The 15,065-nt window shown below is 46.0% G+C and overlaps 1 protein-coding gene across 12 annotated transcripts in view; it reads right to left on the bottom strand.

Moving 5' to 3' along the window:
- nfixb (nuclear factor I/Xb) overlaps positions 1-13,439 on the bottom strand; it is a 148,872-nt gene extending 135,433 nt beyond the window's left edge. For 3 of the 12 annotated variants that reach the window (XM_076032400.1, XM_076032399.1, XM_076032403.1), the window contains exons 1-2: positions 12,351-13,436; positions 3,315-3,398 (exon numbers count right to left, since the gene is read on the bottom strand). In XM_076032400.1, coding sequence (XP_075888515.1) covers positions 3,315-3,398; positions 12,351-12,353 — 87 coding nt within the window. In that variant the 5' untranslated portion in view covers positions 12,354-13,436. Of the gene's footprint in view, positions 1-3,314; positions 3,399-12,350 lie in introns of all 12 variants that reach the window. The other 9 variants (XM_076032392.1, XM_076032394.1, XM_076032393.1 and 6 more) reach the window with 7 other exon arrangements.
- Positions 13,440-15,065: the final 1,626 nt, after the last annotated feature.

The following is a 15,065-nucleotide window of genomic DNA, read 5'->3' as shown; positions in this document are numbered from 1 at the left end:
GCGAAGGAGTGAGCCATCCTGTCTTCCCAGGGAACTCGCGAGCAGCGTCGTGGTTTACGAGCGGGCGCCCGCGCCAATGTTTTGGTTGAAATGGAAATGGGAGTTTAGTTTGTTGGCTTGACGACGACGACGACGAGGGCAAAAGGCCTTTTATGCTTTGTGCATTTTGAGGTCAGGCTGGATCAAATTAAATGCGACCATTAACTTTATTACCGGTTACTGCTGACAAATTCGCTTGAAATACTTTGTCGCAAAGTCAGTGCTCACATGCTAATTGATACCAAAACGGAAAAGAAAAGAAATGCACTCGACCACGGAAGAAAGCAATGAGTGCAGCATAAATTAAATACGTATGAAAGCAGAGCTTTGTTTAAAAAAAGATTGATATGATTTGTGTTTATCTAATCTACTTTGCTTGCTGTTATGTTCCTGTGTTATTGTAAAAGGTATCAGGTAGCAAAGGTTGTAAACTCAGTACGTTTCGATCGATTATTTGCAGCTTTGGGGAGCGCCGTGTCATGTTTGTAACATGATAACAATTGCAAAGTTTTTTGTGAAGATATTCCAGTCTGTTTAACCAAATCACAGGGGCTCTGACTTTATGCCTGTTTTTCTTTGACTCCTGGGTTAAAATCAAAATAGGAAAAACAAGATGAAAGTGGAGAAGCAGCCAAAATGTTCTAAAAAAAAAATAAAATAAAATAAATCTGTGTAGATTTTACGTACTCTCAGGTTGCGGTTAGCGCCTGTATGCTATCATTTAGCACTAATACCTGAAACTACTACCAATGTGGAGTTAATTTCATAAAGATGTGGAATAGTTGGTTCAACAGCCCCAATCAGACCTCAGAGCCGCTGGGCCTGTTGAGAGCTTTGCTCTTATATGTGAAGAGCTTGTTGACCTTATTTCTATACACAGAAGAAGAGTCCAACGCAAGCCCCTCCCCATGTTTGTTGAATTTTCTCTAGTTAAAAACCTGTCATACATAAATGAGTGCGTTTACATAAAACCCTTGAAAGCGCATCAAGCTGAATATCGCGTCAGAGCTCCTCGTGGCCAGTGTTGGCTGAGCCGCAAGAATAATCACAACTTGCCAAATTTATAGTATTTCCTGAAAGTCCTCTCTGGTTCTTTTTAGCTCTCCGTCTTCCTGGAGGCACGTTTCCACCACCATATGATGTAACAGCACTTTTCATCACTTCGGAGGCTGGTCGGTTCCAATCAATACACTGAATGGAAATATGGCTCTAACGCTCCGATTATTTTCATTTTTTTTTTTTAAAAAAAGGAATTTTCAAGCTTTATTAAAATTCGCTCGACATGTCATGGGAGTGCACTTCTTGTTTGGTTTGTGTGTGTAATGTAGGGATGGGCGATTTGGATGAAAAATTTTATCTCGATAATTTCTGGCATTTATTGCGATAACGATAAAAGTGACAATATAAAATATAAAACAATTCAATTTTCAAATTCAAATTTTTTTTTTAAACCACACACAAAGCCGTATTTAAAAACAAACAAAAAAAAATCCAGTTTACACTGATACGCTGGAAACGACTGAAAACGATGTAGTACCTATGCCAGGCCTGGTGTGGCGCTGTAAGTTTACTACCTGAACGCGGAAGAGGAAGAAGAACACCTGAAGCGCGCAGTGTTTAAAGAGGCAGCAGCCCGCTAACGACATGAGCACCACTGAGAATAGAAAGAAAGATCGCAAAAAGACAAGATGGCGCGGATCAACGACAGAGATGAACTTCTGCTTCGAGTTACTTTGGAACGTTTAGCAACGAGCTCTACGCTATCAGCCTCGCCTTCCACCATACTTGTGCTACACGTGAGTTGCCAGCTGCTGGCAGCAAGTGCGTTGCGCACGTAAATACTTCGTCAACAGGAGTTTATCGTTATTATCGCGAGATGACATAAGGGGGATTTTTTTTTGACGATATATCGCAAACGATAACATATCGCCCATCCCTGGTGTAATTTACACTTTTGATTTGTTTGAGAAGGGGGAAAAAAGTGTTGCCCCACATTGTTGGAACTTTGCTGCATCTTTTCACTTTTACGGCTGGGAAAACTGGGTTTGTTGCCTCAGCGCTAATTGAAGCCCCTTCTGTTAGCTCGGGTGCTGTCCAACAGACGTTTCTTATTTTCCCTCGACTTACCTGGGGTTCATATCACTACATGTCCTTAAACTCTCCCCGAAACCACAAAATCTGAGGACAAAACTACACGAAAACGTCAAATTCTCTCCCACCCAAAAAAGATTTCGGAGAAAATTTCTCGCCCAGCCCGAAAAAACAGGATCGCCGAGCTGCACATTTTTTTGGTTTCTTTGGAAAACACACCGAAAGAAGGGAGAGATAAAAAGATAGAAAGGGAGAGAAAGAGAGACACAAAAAAAAAAAAAAACCCTCCGCTCTGACACGTGAGCCAGAAAAGCACAACCGGCGTGCAGCGGCGGAGAAGGTGGAGGTGGACACCCTCCCACCCGCCGATGTTCTTGAACCCGCTGACCCGGGAATCCATACAGCCCCGCTGATTCCCCTCCTCCTCCTCCTCCTCCTCCTCCTCCTCCTCCCCCCGGCGGTCCGGCTATTCAACAACAGCCGCGCGCTCGGCTCCTGCGCCCTGAGACACCCGATACGCCGCCGCAACCCAGATTCCAACTTGGCGTCGGGGTTCGAAAAACCTCGCGCAAAACAAAGAGCGAGCAACCTAGAAGAAAAAAAAAAAAAAAGAGTGCGGCTCCGGGCCCTGGAGTCACGCATCGATCTCTATCGCCGTTTCGATCGTCACCTAATAAACCCCTCTCTTCCACTGTTTTCTTTTTTTTTTTGCGCACTTTCTTCACACCGTCTCGCGCCGGAAAAAAAAAAGTTCTTCACGCAGCCTGGCTCGCTGCGCATTACCCTCGTCATATTTTGCTCCCGGGAGGCCGAGGGAGCTGCTTTTTTGGCGGGCTGCGAAATCACATCACCCCCCCAAACCTCCCCCCCAACACACACACACACACACACACACACACACACACACACACACACACACACACACACACCCCAACTTTCTTAAACGTGCGTGTGGAAATAATGATTGTAATGGCTTGCAGCTGAGTTGAGGGAGCTGTGAATGACATTATGATTGCGGTGCAATTACCAAGAGCATGAAAAACAGACTGTCACTCACCGAAATGACTAATGACGCAAATAACACATTCAATAGCGACACATGAAACAAACACAGTGATTATAATAACAATAATAACAACAACAATAATAACAATAATGGTAGTAATAATAAAGTGGATGCATACCCTGTACGAATCTGATACTACAAAGCATTCAGGCATCCCGGGACCTCTGGAGGGCTCTTCGTTCAACAGAAAGGTTTCGGTTGCCTGGAATGTAACACAACAGTCATGACTTTATTCCATCACATTTTTTGAAAGCACACAAGAAAAACCAGGCGGTCGAGCTGAGAAAAAAAAAAAAAAAAAAAATCCTGACAGCTTCTTCTTTAATTCAAAAGACTTTTTTTTTTTTTAATGACGAGAGAAATGTCTTTCATCTCTACATTCCGATCACACACGCGCACACACACACACACACACACACACACATATATACAGTTCCCGGTGTGCGCTGCCTGCCTGGACCCATGTGCTGTGCAGGCTCGAGGCCCGGCCCTGCCAATCACTGCTAACTTGAATGGTGAGGGGATGGGGGGGGGGGTACTATGGGAGGGTGGGCAAAGTGTTTAGCGGCCGTGCCCGCACACAATACTGGGACACAATAGCATTTCCTGCCCCTGCTGTTTCACCTGCATGGTCACTTTTCTGTCAGCGCGCACTGAATCAGCACAAATCTTTCACTCACACACACACACACACACACACACACACAAACACACACGTGCATGTGCACGTTAAGCACACATGCTCATGCCACATGCCCGTCACATACGACATATGACACACGTTAGCCGCACGAGCGCGCGCGGTTGCGAGACGACTGCGGCTCGGGTCGAAGTCGCTGATATTCAGTCCCGAGTATTTGTTTTCTATTCGAGCGCCGCTGGTTTGGGCTCTGAATGAGCGTCCGCTGCAGGTCTGCTGTCAATCTGAGGCGGGCGGGCGGGCCGGGCGGTTGGGCCGGGCCGGGCCGGGTCGGGCAGCAGCGACGGGAGCAACCACAGAATGAGGCTCCGGATGGCGAAACGAGAGCTGTGCTAGGTTAGCGCGGTCCAAACTGGTACAAATTGGCGCCCGCCGGAGGCCAAAATGTGAACGGCACCGCTTTTTTGGCGATAGAGTAACCCTGTTGGGGGCCCCCAAGCCTGAAAAAAACCTGCTGGGCGAATCCAAAAAGAATGAAAAGTTTGACTTCTCGAGCTGAGTTTGCCGGAGGAGCAGAAGGGTAATAAGTTTTCTAGCATTGACCTTCTCGTATCTCATCTCCGTACGCTGGGGGGGGGGGGGGGGGGGGGGGGGGAGAAACAAACACAGGGCCCCAAACAGGAACAAACAGCGATCATAGCCCGCCAAAAGTTATACTATTTGAACTGGCGTGCGGGGTAAACAGGTTTTTTCGTCCTTTCTTTCTTTCTTTGGTGGATTCAAACAGACATAAAGGTTACTTAAGCATTTGCATATGCACGGGAACAGGCGCATGTAGACGGCGACACGGGATTGCACTTGAACAAACACATGCGCAGACACTTGCATAAACACAAAGCTCTATAATAAGTCCCAGACTCGGGCTAACCGAGCTGCGGCTGGAGACACAGGCTATTCATATCCTCCAGAATGAGAGGTTACAGCTCAAGACTTTTTCCCTTTTTCCCTTTTTTTTTTTTTGAACTGTAACACAGTAAGGGCATCGGTGTGTGTGTGTGCGTGTGTGTGTGTGTGTGTGTGTGTGTGTGTGTGTGTGTGTGTGTGTGTGTGATCTCCCTCCATGGCTGTGGCGAAAAAAAAAAAAGGTCCAGCCGGCGGGTTGATTAACATAAGATTAGCATTGGTTTTGTTTAGCATAGCCTCAAGTTTAGCGAGGGCCACATGAAGCGTTCAGGCGGTTAAACAAAGTTGGAATTCAAGTCATCCAAGTGACTAAGAAAACACAACCCGTGGCGTTTGGGCCTCGGCATCCAAACTTTGGCTTGTCATCCTTAATATGCGGGGAAACACTGGAGGAAGACCATTTGAAACCATTTGTCCCACTAAATGCTGCTCTTGTCAAACTCCCTGGGCTTTTTGTTAAGCCCTTAAACTGCCCAGACCGGCGGAGGGATATATTTTACTGTGCTGATAATCACAGAGTGGCACAAAACAAGGCACCCCGGTTTCTTGAACTCGTCCCTTCTCAGACAGGTCCGCTCAATTAAAGCTGAAAAACGACCCAAGGCTGCATCAGATAAAAGGAGCTGCAGCCTCCACTAATGAATTATTGGAAAAAGGCCACAGGTCAGTACATCGTTCCCCCGCTCTTTCCCGCCATACCTCCAACCCTCAGACAGGGAAACAGCATTTGCTTGTGAGTAGCCGTTTGATGTAGCAGCAGCAACCCCACCACCACCACCACCCATTTTTCATGGGGCATGATATCAATTATAGATGTTTTATAGACATATACGCAACATATGCTCGACCCATATGGCCGGCCTACAGCTAGATCAGACACAGGGCTCGGGTGTGATCAACACTTGAAAAGGTTGGGATATCACTTGATGCTGGATGTTGACTCTGTGTTTCTGCTTGTGTGCTACAACCGCGAGGAGCTTGTCAGACTGCATTGGTGGTGACTGGCTGAACGATCCCAGGTCTCCGCGCCACGCTGACTCCCCAAGTCACGGAACATTGTTCACTGCGGCAAATAGCGTAGTTGGGCGTCTTCGTGTTACATGGGAATGACTTATTCATGGGCTAATTTAACAAATTGAAAAATTGGACCATATACTTCATGGGAAAACTGCGCGCAGTTCCATTTGCAAACGCGGCCCATGCAAGAGATTTTCGTGGAAAATATCTATGCCCAGTGTATGTAACAGACCAGTGAGGACATTGTATTGTTTGAAGGTTTTCATTTTTTTGTCGTCAACAAAGGGGGAGCTTTTAACAGGGAATCAAGAATTTACAGAAACCACCCAAATTGTGCATTTTTCCGTGGCCAAGTACTCGACACCTGCCACTGCAAACCAATGTCTGCCACAGTTTTAAAACAGGACACAGTGTGCACTGTTTGCAAGCCCCGTCCCTATTCATTATTCTGCGTGTCAATTGTTTGAGACAAGCCTGAGGTGCTAAATAGCAGTTTGGTCTTTCCAGCTGTTAAAAAAAAAAAAAAAAAAAAAACCTACAAACAAATATCCAAATGTCCATCACATTGGGATTTTCTAACCCCGGTATCAGTACATACATAAATGTGACAAGACCCTGTGGCCGGTATGGACAATGCCCTTGCAAACATTTACGCATTGCAAGCAGGACTAATGCGTTATTCCTCTAAATGTGCAAACTAGTCACAAGCAGATGGAAAAACTACTTCCTGGCAACCATTTTGGTCGCCTAGCGACTGGCGCCGTGACGCTGTGGTCTGCCAGTAGCGCGTGCTGTGTGAAAGGGGCCTTGACAAACCACTGCCACAGCTAGCTAACAACTAATCTGATGCAGGAGACCCACATGGTTTTTGAGTTTCAAATGTAATATGAAACAAGTGGCGGCAATAAAACGGTATGTACAGGGATTTTTTTTTTTATTCCCCGCCTTTTCCCCCCGCATTTCTTTTAGAAATTTGGGTCAGAAAATGTTAAAAAGACACGCCATATGTTACTTTCACTTGGTTGCATAAAAACCGAAGGTCCCCTCGTAGCCGGTGGTGCTGTGAAATGATGGCCTTAACATGCATGTTTCTGCCCCCCCCCCCCACCCTCCTTTTATTTCGGTAGTCCCGAGAACTGAGAAGCACTGAGGTACTGAAACGGGATCTTGTTTGCAAGGGCAAATGCATGTTTGAACAATTTGAAGCTACTGCTACTTTTCCAACTGTATTCCAAGCAATGCCCATGGACATGTTGGCCGACCCGCTGTTTCAGTCTTGGTGCTAGGCTACGATCAACTCAGTCTTGGACAGATTACAAATGCGGAATTCCGGGAGGGTAAAAAGAGGCAGAACCAATATCACAAAGTTGTTGAGCTGAAATATTGCAATGGTAAAAGAGTGACTAAGATGTACAAATAAGACCTGTGTTAATTGTGAACCTATGATTTCAGATTAAATATGAGTTGGCACGAAAAAGAAATTATGACCTAATTACAAATTAAATTAATTAAGTAAAATGTCAAGTTACGTAAATGCCAAGTTCATTAAATGTATTCATTTCTTTGTTTGACAAGTGTGCTTTACTCACAATTTACTTTGGTACCGTACTTAGGGAAAATTGGCTATAGTTAATATTCCACGGCCTTATTAGCTCAATACTTCTTGGCTGCGTAATACAAGAAGACTTTAATTTCGATATTTTAAATTTTTTTTTTTTGCCATATTTGAAAAATGCATATCTACACATTCATATTAATTATGGTGTATGAGGTCAACCTCCACCGCTCTCCGTCTAATCTCCGACCGTACGTACTCTGCTAGGAAAGCACCTGTCCCGTGCCCCCCCCCCACCCGCCCCTTCCGGATTCCTGCAATCGCAGTGAAACCACGAGAGGCAGCTATTCTCACGCTGACTAATTAACAGTCTTCCGGATTCCTCCGCGGCATCGCAAACATTTGTGCCATTTAAGATCAATAGTTTCTGGAGCACGCAAAAAAAACAAACAAAACAGAGCAGAAAAAACATAACTGACATGCTATACCCAGTCCCGCCTCATTCAGCCTTAATTGTATCCTCATTCTTCACCTGGTAACAAGCTGACAAACCTGTGCAGATGTGGCACACACATCAAAGTGAGAGAGGGGGAGGGAGGGAGGAGGGGAGGGGGAACTTGTTTATGGACGGGGGGCGGGGGAGGGGTATGAAAGGGGGAATTTTTTTTTTTTTTTTACGTCGTGTGAGTCTGAGCCAGAGCCACCTCAGGGAGGAGTGCTGGAAAAATGTGATATTTTACACCTGCATCTCGGGAGGTGAGGAGCGAGACAGGGAGCAGGGGGGGAGGAGGTAATTAGAGGGGCGCGCACGTACGCGAGCGCGCACACGCGCGTGTTTATGAAGGATTTTTTAATTTTTTTTTTTCCCCGTGTGTTTCTGGGGCTCGCCACCGGTTCGTCTCCCGTTGCTAAACCTGGTTACGAACGCCGGGGCGGGGGCGAGGGGGGTCGGGTGGTGGTGGTGGTGGGGGGGGGGGGGTCGGCGGGGTTGGGGGAGAGGAAAAAAAAAAAGAAGTGTTGAAAATTTAAACAAATATGCTAATATTGTTACAGTGATAAATAGCTGGCACGCTCCCGTTAATGAATAATGCTATTGGCTGTAATTCCTCATTAAGGCCCTAAAGAGGAAAGTGAGGAGAGAAAATGCACGTATTGTTGTCAACCCCACCCGCCCCACCGACTCCCCCCAACCCCAAACACGCAAATTGAACTCGGAGGGCCAGGAGATAGCGGCAGCAACCTTCCCCAAATTGACTTGATTCTAATGCCTGGGCTCCGCAGCTGCTGCTGTAGTAATTAATGCGGGGGGCTTTTGGACCTGATAAAGGTAAATGAGGCAGGGTTAGGAATGAGATGAAAGCGTTAAGGGCGTTATTGAGATCGGCCCCGGCTTGTCGAGATGCGGCGAGCGCACGTTATAAACTAAGACGAATGGGAGCCAAAAAAGAAGGAAGAAAAAAAAAAAAGTTCTCGCAAAGTATTTGGCCGGAGGTTGAGTCGAGTTCAGGAAGCCGCGTTTGGCTGATGGTTTTTAAAATGAAGCAGCGGCGTGTGATCTGATGACAAGAGGGGCCTCGTCTCTCGTTTTTCCCTCTTGCTTTGTTGCTCCCCAGTCAATCCTTTTGACCACTGGTCCAATGTTCACCCACCAGGACAGTGGCCTCCTTCCGCTTCCAGCTCCTCTCCTGACAACGTTCACCTTTTCAAACGCTAACTCGTCCTTTTACAAACGACGAGCTGCCTCTTCGTCTCAAACAGCTTTTCATCCCGCGCGAGTGTTGCCTCTGATTGAATTACGGCAAAAAGGAAATTTGCGAAAATGAGCGATAACTATAACGTTTACGCCAAGTGCCCTTAGCGCTTAAAAGAGCACTTCATCTTTTATCAACCTCAAAATCAAAAGTGTGCTACTACCCCTCCACCCACCCAATCACTACATACTTTCCACACATGCAGGAACTGCTCGTGCACCACACGCGCAGACTCAAGAGGTCATAGGAACTGAAACTCCGGATTTATTAAGAGCGTTGAAAACACGGCTTGTGGTGTTGGGCGATCGGGGGGCAGGGCAGGGCAAGTGTGATGCATGATGGGAATTTTAATCATCTGCTGTTTTGAGAGTTAACAATTCTACTGCTTTACATTTTGGGGTTTTATTTTGAAAACTGTCTTTCCCGACTGCCGTTGTTCCCCGTTTCCTGTTGCAGGTTGCCCGTCTGCTTATATTTATTTTTCAAAAAGTAAAGAAAAAAAAATATCCATGCAAAGGATATGGAGCCGAGAATGTCTATTGATCAGAAATGATCCCGCAGCTATTTTTACTGTACAGTGGCGGGTACAGTTCAGTAGAGCGGCGGCACGCCCTGTGCAATATTGATATATTTGCACAGTAAGAATCATTCTTCAGTCTCCGGGTGCCATCGTTCCTTCTAGTGATGTCGACCACAACCCTAAATGCTCCTGTCTGCAGGTGCACCGTCAACGTCCAGGTCAAAACTGGAGGTTTTAGCAAGAGAACACAATGTCCCTTGCAACACGTCGAAAGTATATATTCAGTTTGTGATTACTTTTCATTAACGCTCAACAAAAATCGTTTTCATTTGTTTATAAAAAAAACTTGCTTATCACTGCCTCTGCACAACGGACTGCCTTATTTGTTTGTTGCATCTGGATTGACTTGAATGTTTCTTGTAATGACTGTAATTACCGTCTAGTTTGTTTTCTGTGGTGTTTTTAGTGCAGCAACAGTGTTGGTTCTCCAATTTGGGATCAGTCAAGTACATCTATTTAATTCTATTCTATTCTATTGTGTCCTTTTGAGGCAGCCACACCTTTTCAAATAGACACTTAACGGTCATATTCGAGATTGGGTCAAATTTTATGGATGTCCTCCTACTGCTGTACATACACAGGGATAGATATGCATTATAATGGATGGTGGCTTCCGCACCGAAATATGTAAACACCAGTCAGGACCTCGTGGGGCAATCTGACCTCACTCTTCTCTCATCTACCATACGAGATTATATCAGAGTTTCCATCCTGGACGCGAGGCCAAGAGGCTTTCAGAAGTCTTATTTACTATTCCAAGTAAATGTCAAGGCAGCATAGCGGCATAATATTCTGTATACAGTGACATCACTGGCAGCGGGAGCCAACTGGAGGGATCACACACAAGGCTGGAGAAGCGCTTGTCAGATCACCCGCAGACACGCGCGTGTGCGCACACACACACACACACACACACACACACACACACACACACACACACACACACACGCACACACGCACACGCACACACACACACAGTTTCTGTTGCACCTTCACTATTTCAAACCAACAATTAGCAGACAATTAAAAATAAAAAGCTACATCAGTTCCACAAACTAGAAATTTACACCACATATGTTATTTCGTTTGAAGGTATTCAAGGGAGGGTACCTTAAAAAATAAATAAATTAATCACTTTTTAAACTCATGTTGTTGTAAAGCCGCAGACTATCACTTTAAGTATTTATTTGTGCGTCAAAGATGGGGCAAAGCCAAGGGGAACGCCACAAACTGAGACACTGATTGACAGATGATTTAAATGCTTTCTGAGTAAACTAATGCGCAACTGTTTCCTCGAAGAAAAACACAAAAAGTACATATATATGTATACATAAACATGTTATATATAGACAGGGAAATATATATATGTATATTTATACATATATCTAATTTTTAAATATGAATGTGTAAAAAGGAGGTGTGTTGCTGCTCCAAGTAGGAGAATAACAAGTGGAGATAATCCCCATGTGAAGCCTGTCCTGAATTCTGTATCATTTTTACTGATGAGCGTCTTGGGCAGCTGCCATGTCAGCGAGGATGCTGGTAAACAAATAATTATTCATACTAATAATCTCGCATATTCATGTGCAAATAAGCTCCCTTCCCCGGTATCTGAGCGGCTTCAAGGTTGTATGTGGGAGGTTCCCCTAACTATCGCCCGACTTGACTTATTCCGTGCCAAAAAAGAGAGAGAGAATATCTCAGGGTCAAGGATGTGTAAACTAGGGCTGTATATCAAAATTCTGTATGAAGCAGACTTATTTTTCTCTATTAGTGATTTTTGTTTTTGGGCGGGGGGGGGGGCTGAAGGGGCCGCGTTCAAACGCCTGTTTTCACAGCCTCACAAGGAACCCACTGGACGGTTTAACCAAATATCCTGTAAGGCGAGATATTAAGAAAGGACAGGAAATAATAACATATTTCCCGGTGAAAAGGCTCGCCCAAGTTAAACATGGCGGGGAGCCTTTGATAGAAAATTAAAAAAAAAAAAAAAAAAAAAAAAACCTACGAAACTTTCTAAAACAAACTCCCCCCCCCTCCAGGTCGACGCGTGCAAGTCATGTGACCTTTACAACGCGCTTCGTGACGCACCTTGATGGAAGCGACTCGCCCGCAGTGACGCGCCGACGATAGCGCCTATCGTATAGGTGACTATTAATAGTTCCGCGAGGCATCAGAGAGCCTTTTTGGCAGCGTCGCAGCTATTAAAATGATCTATATAAACGATACGACGCCCCCAGCGACGCTATCACAACTCCGCATGCATGGGTAACAATAAGGCAAACTCCCCGAGCGCGAGACAATAATCCCAATAATAATAATGAGGATATTAATAATGATGACACTGGCATGACTGTGACGGCAAACAACACAGGTAGGCGGCAGGACTTGGCACACGCCGAGGTTGACTGTTACCCATTAGCCTAGACGGCAGCGCACGCACACTCACACACACACACACACACACACACACACCAACAGACACACGTGCGCACACGCAAGCCAGACAGGCGAACGAAGAATAAGAAAAAACAAAAACTGAGCCAAGTCTCAAACTCCGGAGTTTGTTGTTCTGTCGCACCTATCATTCATATCGTATCATAGTTATTGCTTTACGCAGCGACAGCAGCAGTAGCAGCAGCACGTACCATGTTGTGGTGCGGTGGGGAGATGTGCCAACACTCTCACAGACCCATTTTCCACTCTCCACAAGGGAAAAAAAAAAGTTCGGCTTCCAAGAAAAAAAAAAAAAAAAAAGTGTGTGTGGGCAGGAGGAAAGCGGCCGGACTCTTCTTTCTTCCTCCTCCTCTCTTCTTCTTCCTCTCCTTCCTCTTCTTCTTGAACTGGACTGGGCCTCGTTACCGGAAGCAGAAGAACCTCTAGCGCGCGGCCCGCTGCCCGCCGTGGAGCATTTTTGTTGCGCTTTCGTTGCGTGGAATTCCTCCTTCAACTCTCAACTCTTCCTCGGTGCTGGTGTTGGTTGGCTGAGGGTGAGGGGTGTGTGCGTGCGTGCGTGTGTGTGTGTGTGTGTGTGTGTGTGTGTGTTGGTAGAGAGAGAGGGGGGGGCGGCGTACGATCCAAGTCTTCGCGCAAAAAGGTGTCGGAGTTTCGCTCTCGGTTGGCGGTATTTCCAATTTTAAACGATTAATTCACAAAAAAAAATAAAACCCAAAACGACAACAATGCGCGCGCTTCCAACTGCCGTCTTCCCTCCGTGCGTGCGTCCTTGCGTCCTTGCGTGCGTGTCCCGCGGTGCCGGGCTCCAAGTCCAGCGGCTCTTCCTCGCTGTGCGCCGCTGCTGCCGCCGTCCGAAGCAGCCGCCGTCGCCGTCGCCGCCGCCGCAACTCCCCCTCCGCCACACAGACGAGTGAAGGCGGGCGGAGCGGTAGAGAGCGGTAGATCAGCTGTCAGTTGCCCCCGGTCAGAGTCCTGCGGAGGGGCCGCTGCTGGAGCTGCTGCTGCTGCCCGCTGCTTCTCCCTGTCGCATTCTCCGGTTCTATTTTGTTGTTGTTGTTGTTGTTGTTGTTGTTGTTGTTTTAATCCCTCCACCACCTCACTCCCTCTATCTCTCCGTCTCTCTTTCCTTCTTTCACTCTCGGTCTCTGATGTTAAGAATGTAAGTGGAGGTCCGACCCCCCCACCTGTTCCTCCTCGGCAGCTCAGTTTCCGGGGGGAGAGAGTTGTTGCGAAGAGAAGGAGGGAACGGCTGCGGCTTCCGCGGCGGCTTCGGCGGCGGAGGAGAAGAAGAAGGAGAAGAAGAAGAGGAAGAAGGAGAAGAAGAGGGGGGGGGGTCGCGCTCGGTGTCCTGCGGCCGGAGACTGGAGGCGGCGGCGGGGCTCGGTGAATTATTAATAACCGGAGCGGTTCACAGGCTGTCGTGTTCAGTGAGTAACCAGGGCGGCAGCTGGGGGTTTAGAGGAATTAAATACGGGCTCAGGGTAAACCGTGGACGCCGGGGATTAGTAGCTCTCACCGGCAAAAAAGTGTAGGGGCAACCCGGGGCCGGCGGAGGGAGAGGGCGGGCGGGCGGGAGCCAGCTGAGGTTGTCGGCGGCAGCGGAGGCGGAGGTTGAGGTGAAGGTGGTGGTGGTGGTGGTGGTGGTGGAGGTGGAGGTGGAGGTGGCCCAGTACGACCTTCACTTTAGTAGAATTCTTGTTGTCGTCGCTGAACTAACAAGCATTAAATGTGGACATTTGGTGCGCACATACGGTCCGTTCAGGCCTTTGATCAGCACCTGCGGGCATAAATAAGCCTCTAATATGATCAGAGTTTTCTTATTTTAAATTCGTATTTTTTAATTTTTTAATTTTTTTTAAATTTTTTTATTAGACCCGTGACCCTGAGTTCAGGATCATGGGGATATTGAAAATGGATGGATTGATGGATGGATTTTTTTTTTTTTTTGAGGGGGTGGAGGGACGTTATATTTTATTTAAAGCACGTCAAGTGTGTTCAAGCTCCAACCAAAAGAACTGATTTATTCTCAGATTATTGGAAAAATCTGGGGTTTGTGGTGGGAAGGATTTATTATTATTATTATTACTATTATTATTATTATTATTATTATTATTATTATTATTATTATTATTATTATTATTATTATTATTATCATTAGTCAACGTGTGCACGTTTTAAATGGATTTGGACTTGTCAGATTTTTTTTCTTTCCTCCACATAAAGACAGAAACTTCCAACACGGGCCAGTGTACATACATACAGGTGTGCAGGCCCTCTGCTTCACTCACACACACACACACACACACACACACACACACACACACACACACACACACACACACACACACACACACATTGCTCTGCTCAGGTGCGGTCCTGCTCATATGGCCACAACCGACAGTCCCGGATGTCATTTCAGACATTTCCGTCTCATCAAAAACTGTCAATAAAGCACCGAGGAAGCATTTTCCCCCCCTTTTACATGGAGGAGATGCTCAGAAGTTCGCACCAGTGACGTCATTCAATTAAAACACCAAAAAAGTGGAAAAATTGTATCTCGCCTATATTTCACCTTCCAGTTCAGTCCGAAATGTTCGGAAATTGCCGAAATTGTCATCTAAATTATTAATTCTGAAACGTAATAATTAATTGACAAATTGATGACGACCCCATCCCCAATACAATGAAATAAAAAAAAGTAAAAAACAAAACAAAAACTGAGAACATAACATTACCAGCAAACTTGCAATTCCAACCCTTACATTTGATATTTTCCAACGAGAAGGGCCACCTACAACTGTGGCGTAATGATGGCGTCATTTTTCACCTCAGACCTACTTTCATAATAATTAGGCCTGAATTTAATAACTATTTTATTTGAGGTCATTTATGAAAACAACAGATTC

This window comes from Nelusetta ayraudi, unplaced genomic scaffold, assembly GCF_046127955.1.
Source record: "Nelusetta ayraudi isolate G7.1 ecotype Tasmania unplaced genomic scaffold, CSIRO-AGI_Nayr_v1 ptg000034l, whole genome shotgun sequence".
Classification (NCBI taxonomy): domain Eukaryota; kingdom Metazoa; phylum Chordata; class Actinopteri; order Tetraodontiformes; family Monacanthidae; genus Nelusetta; species Nelusetta ayraudi.
The sequence above is the reverse complement of the archived record's forward strand: the minus strand, read 5'-3'. Positions and strand labels throughout refer to the sequence as shown.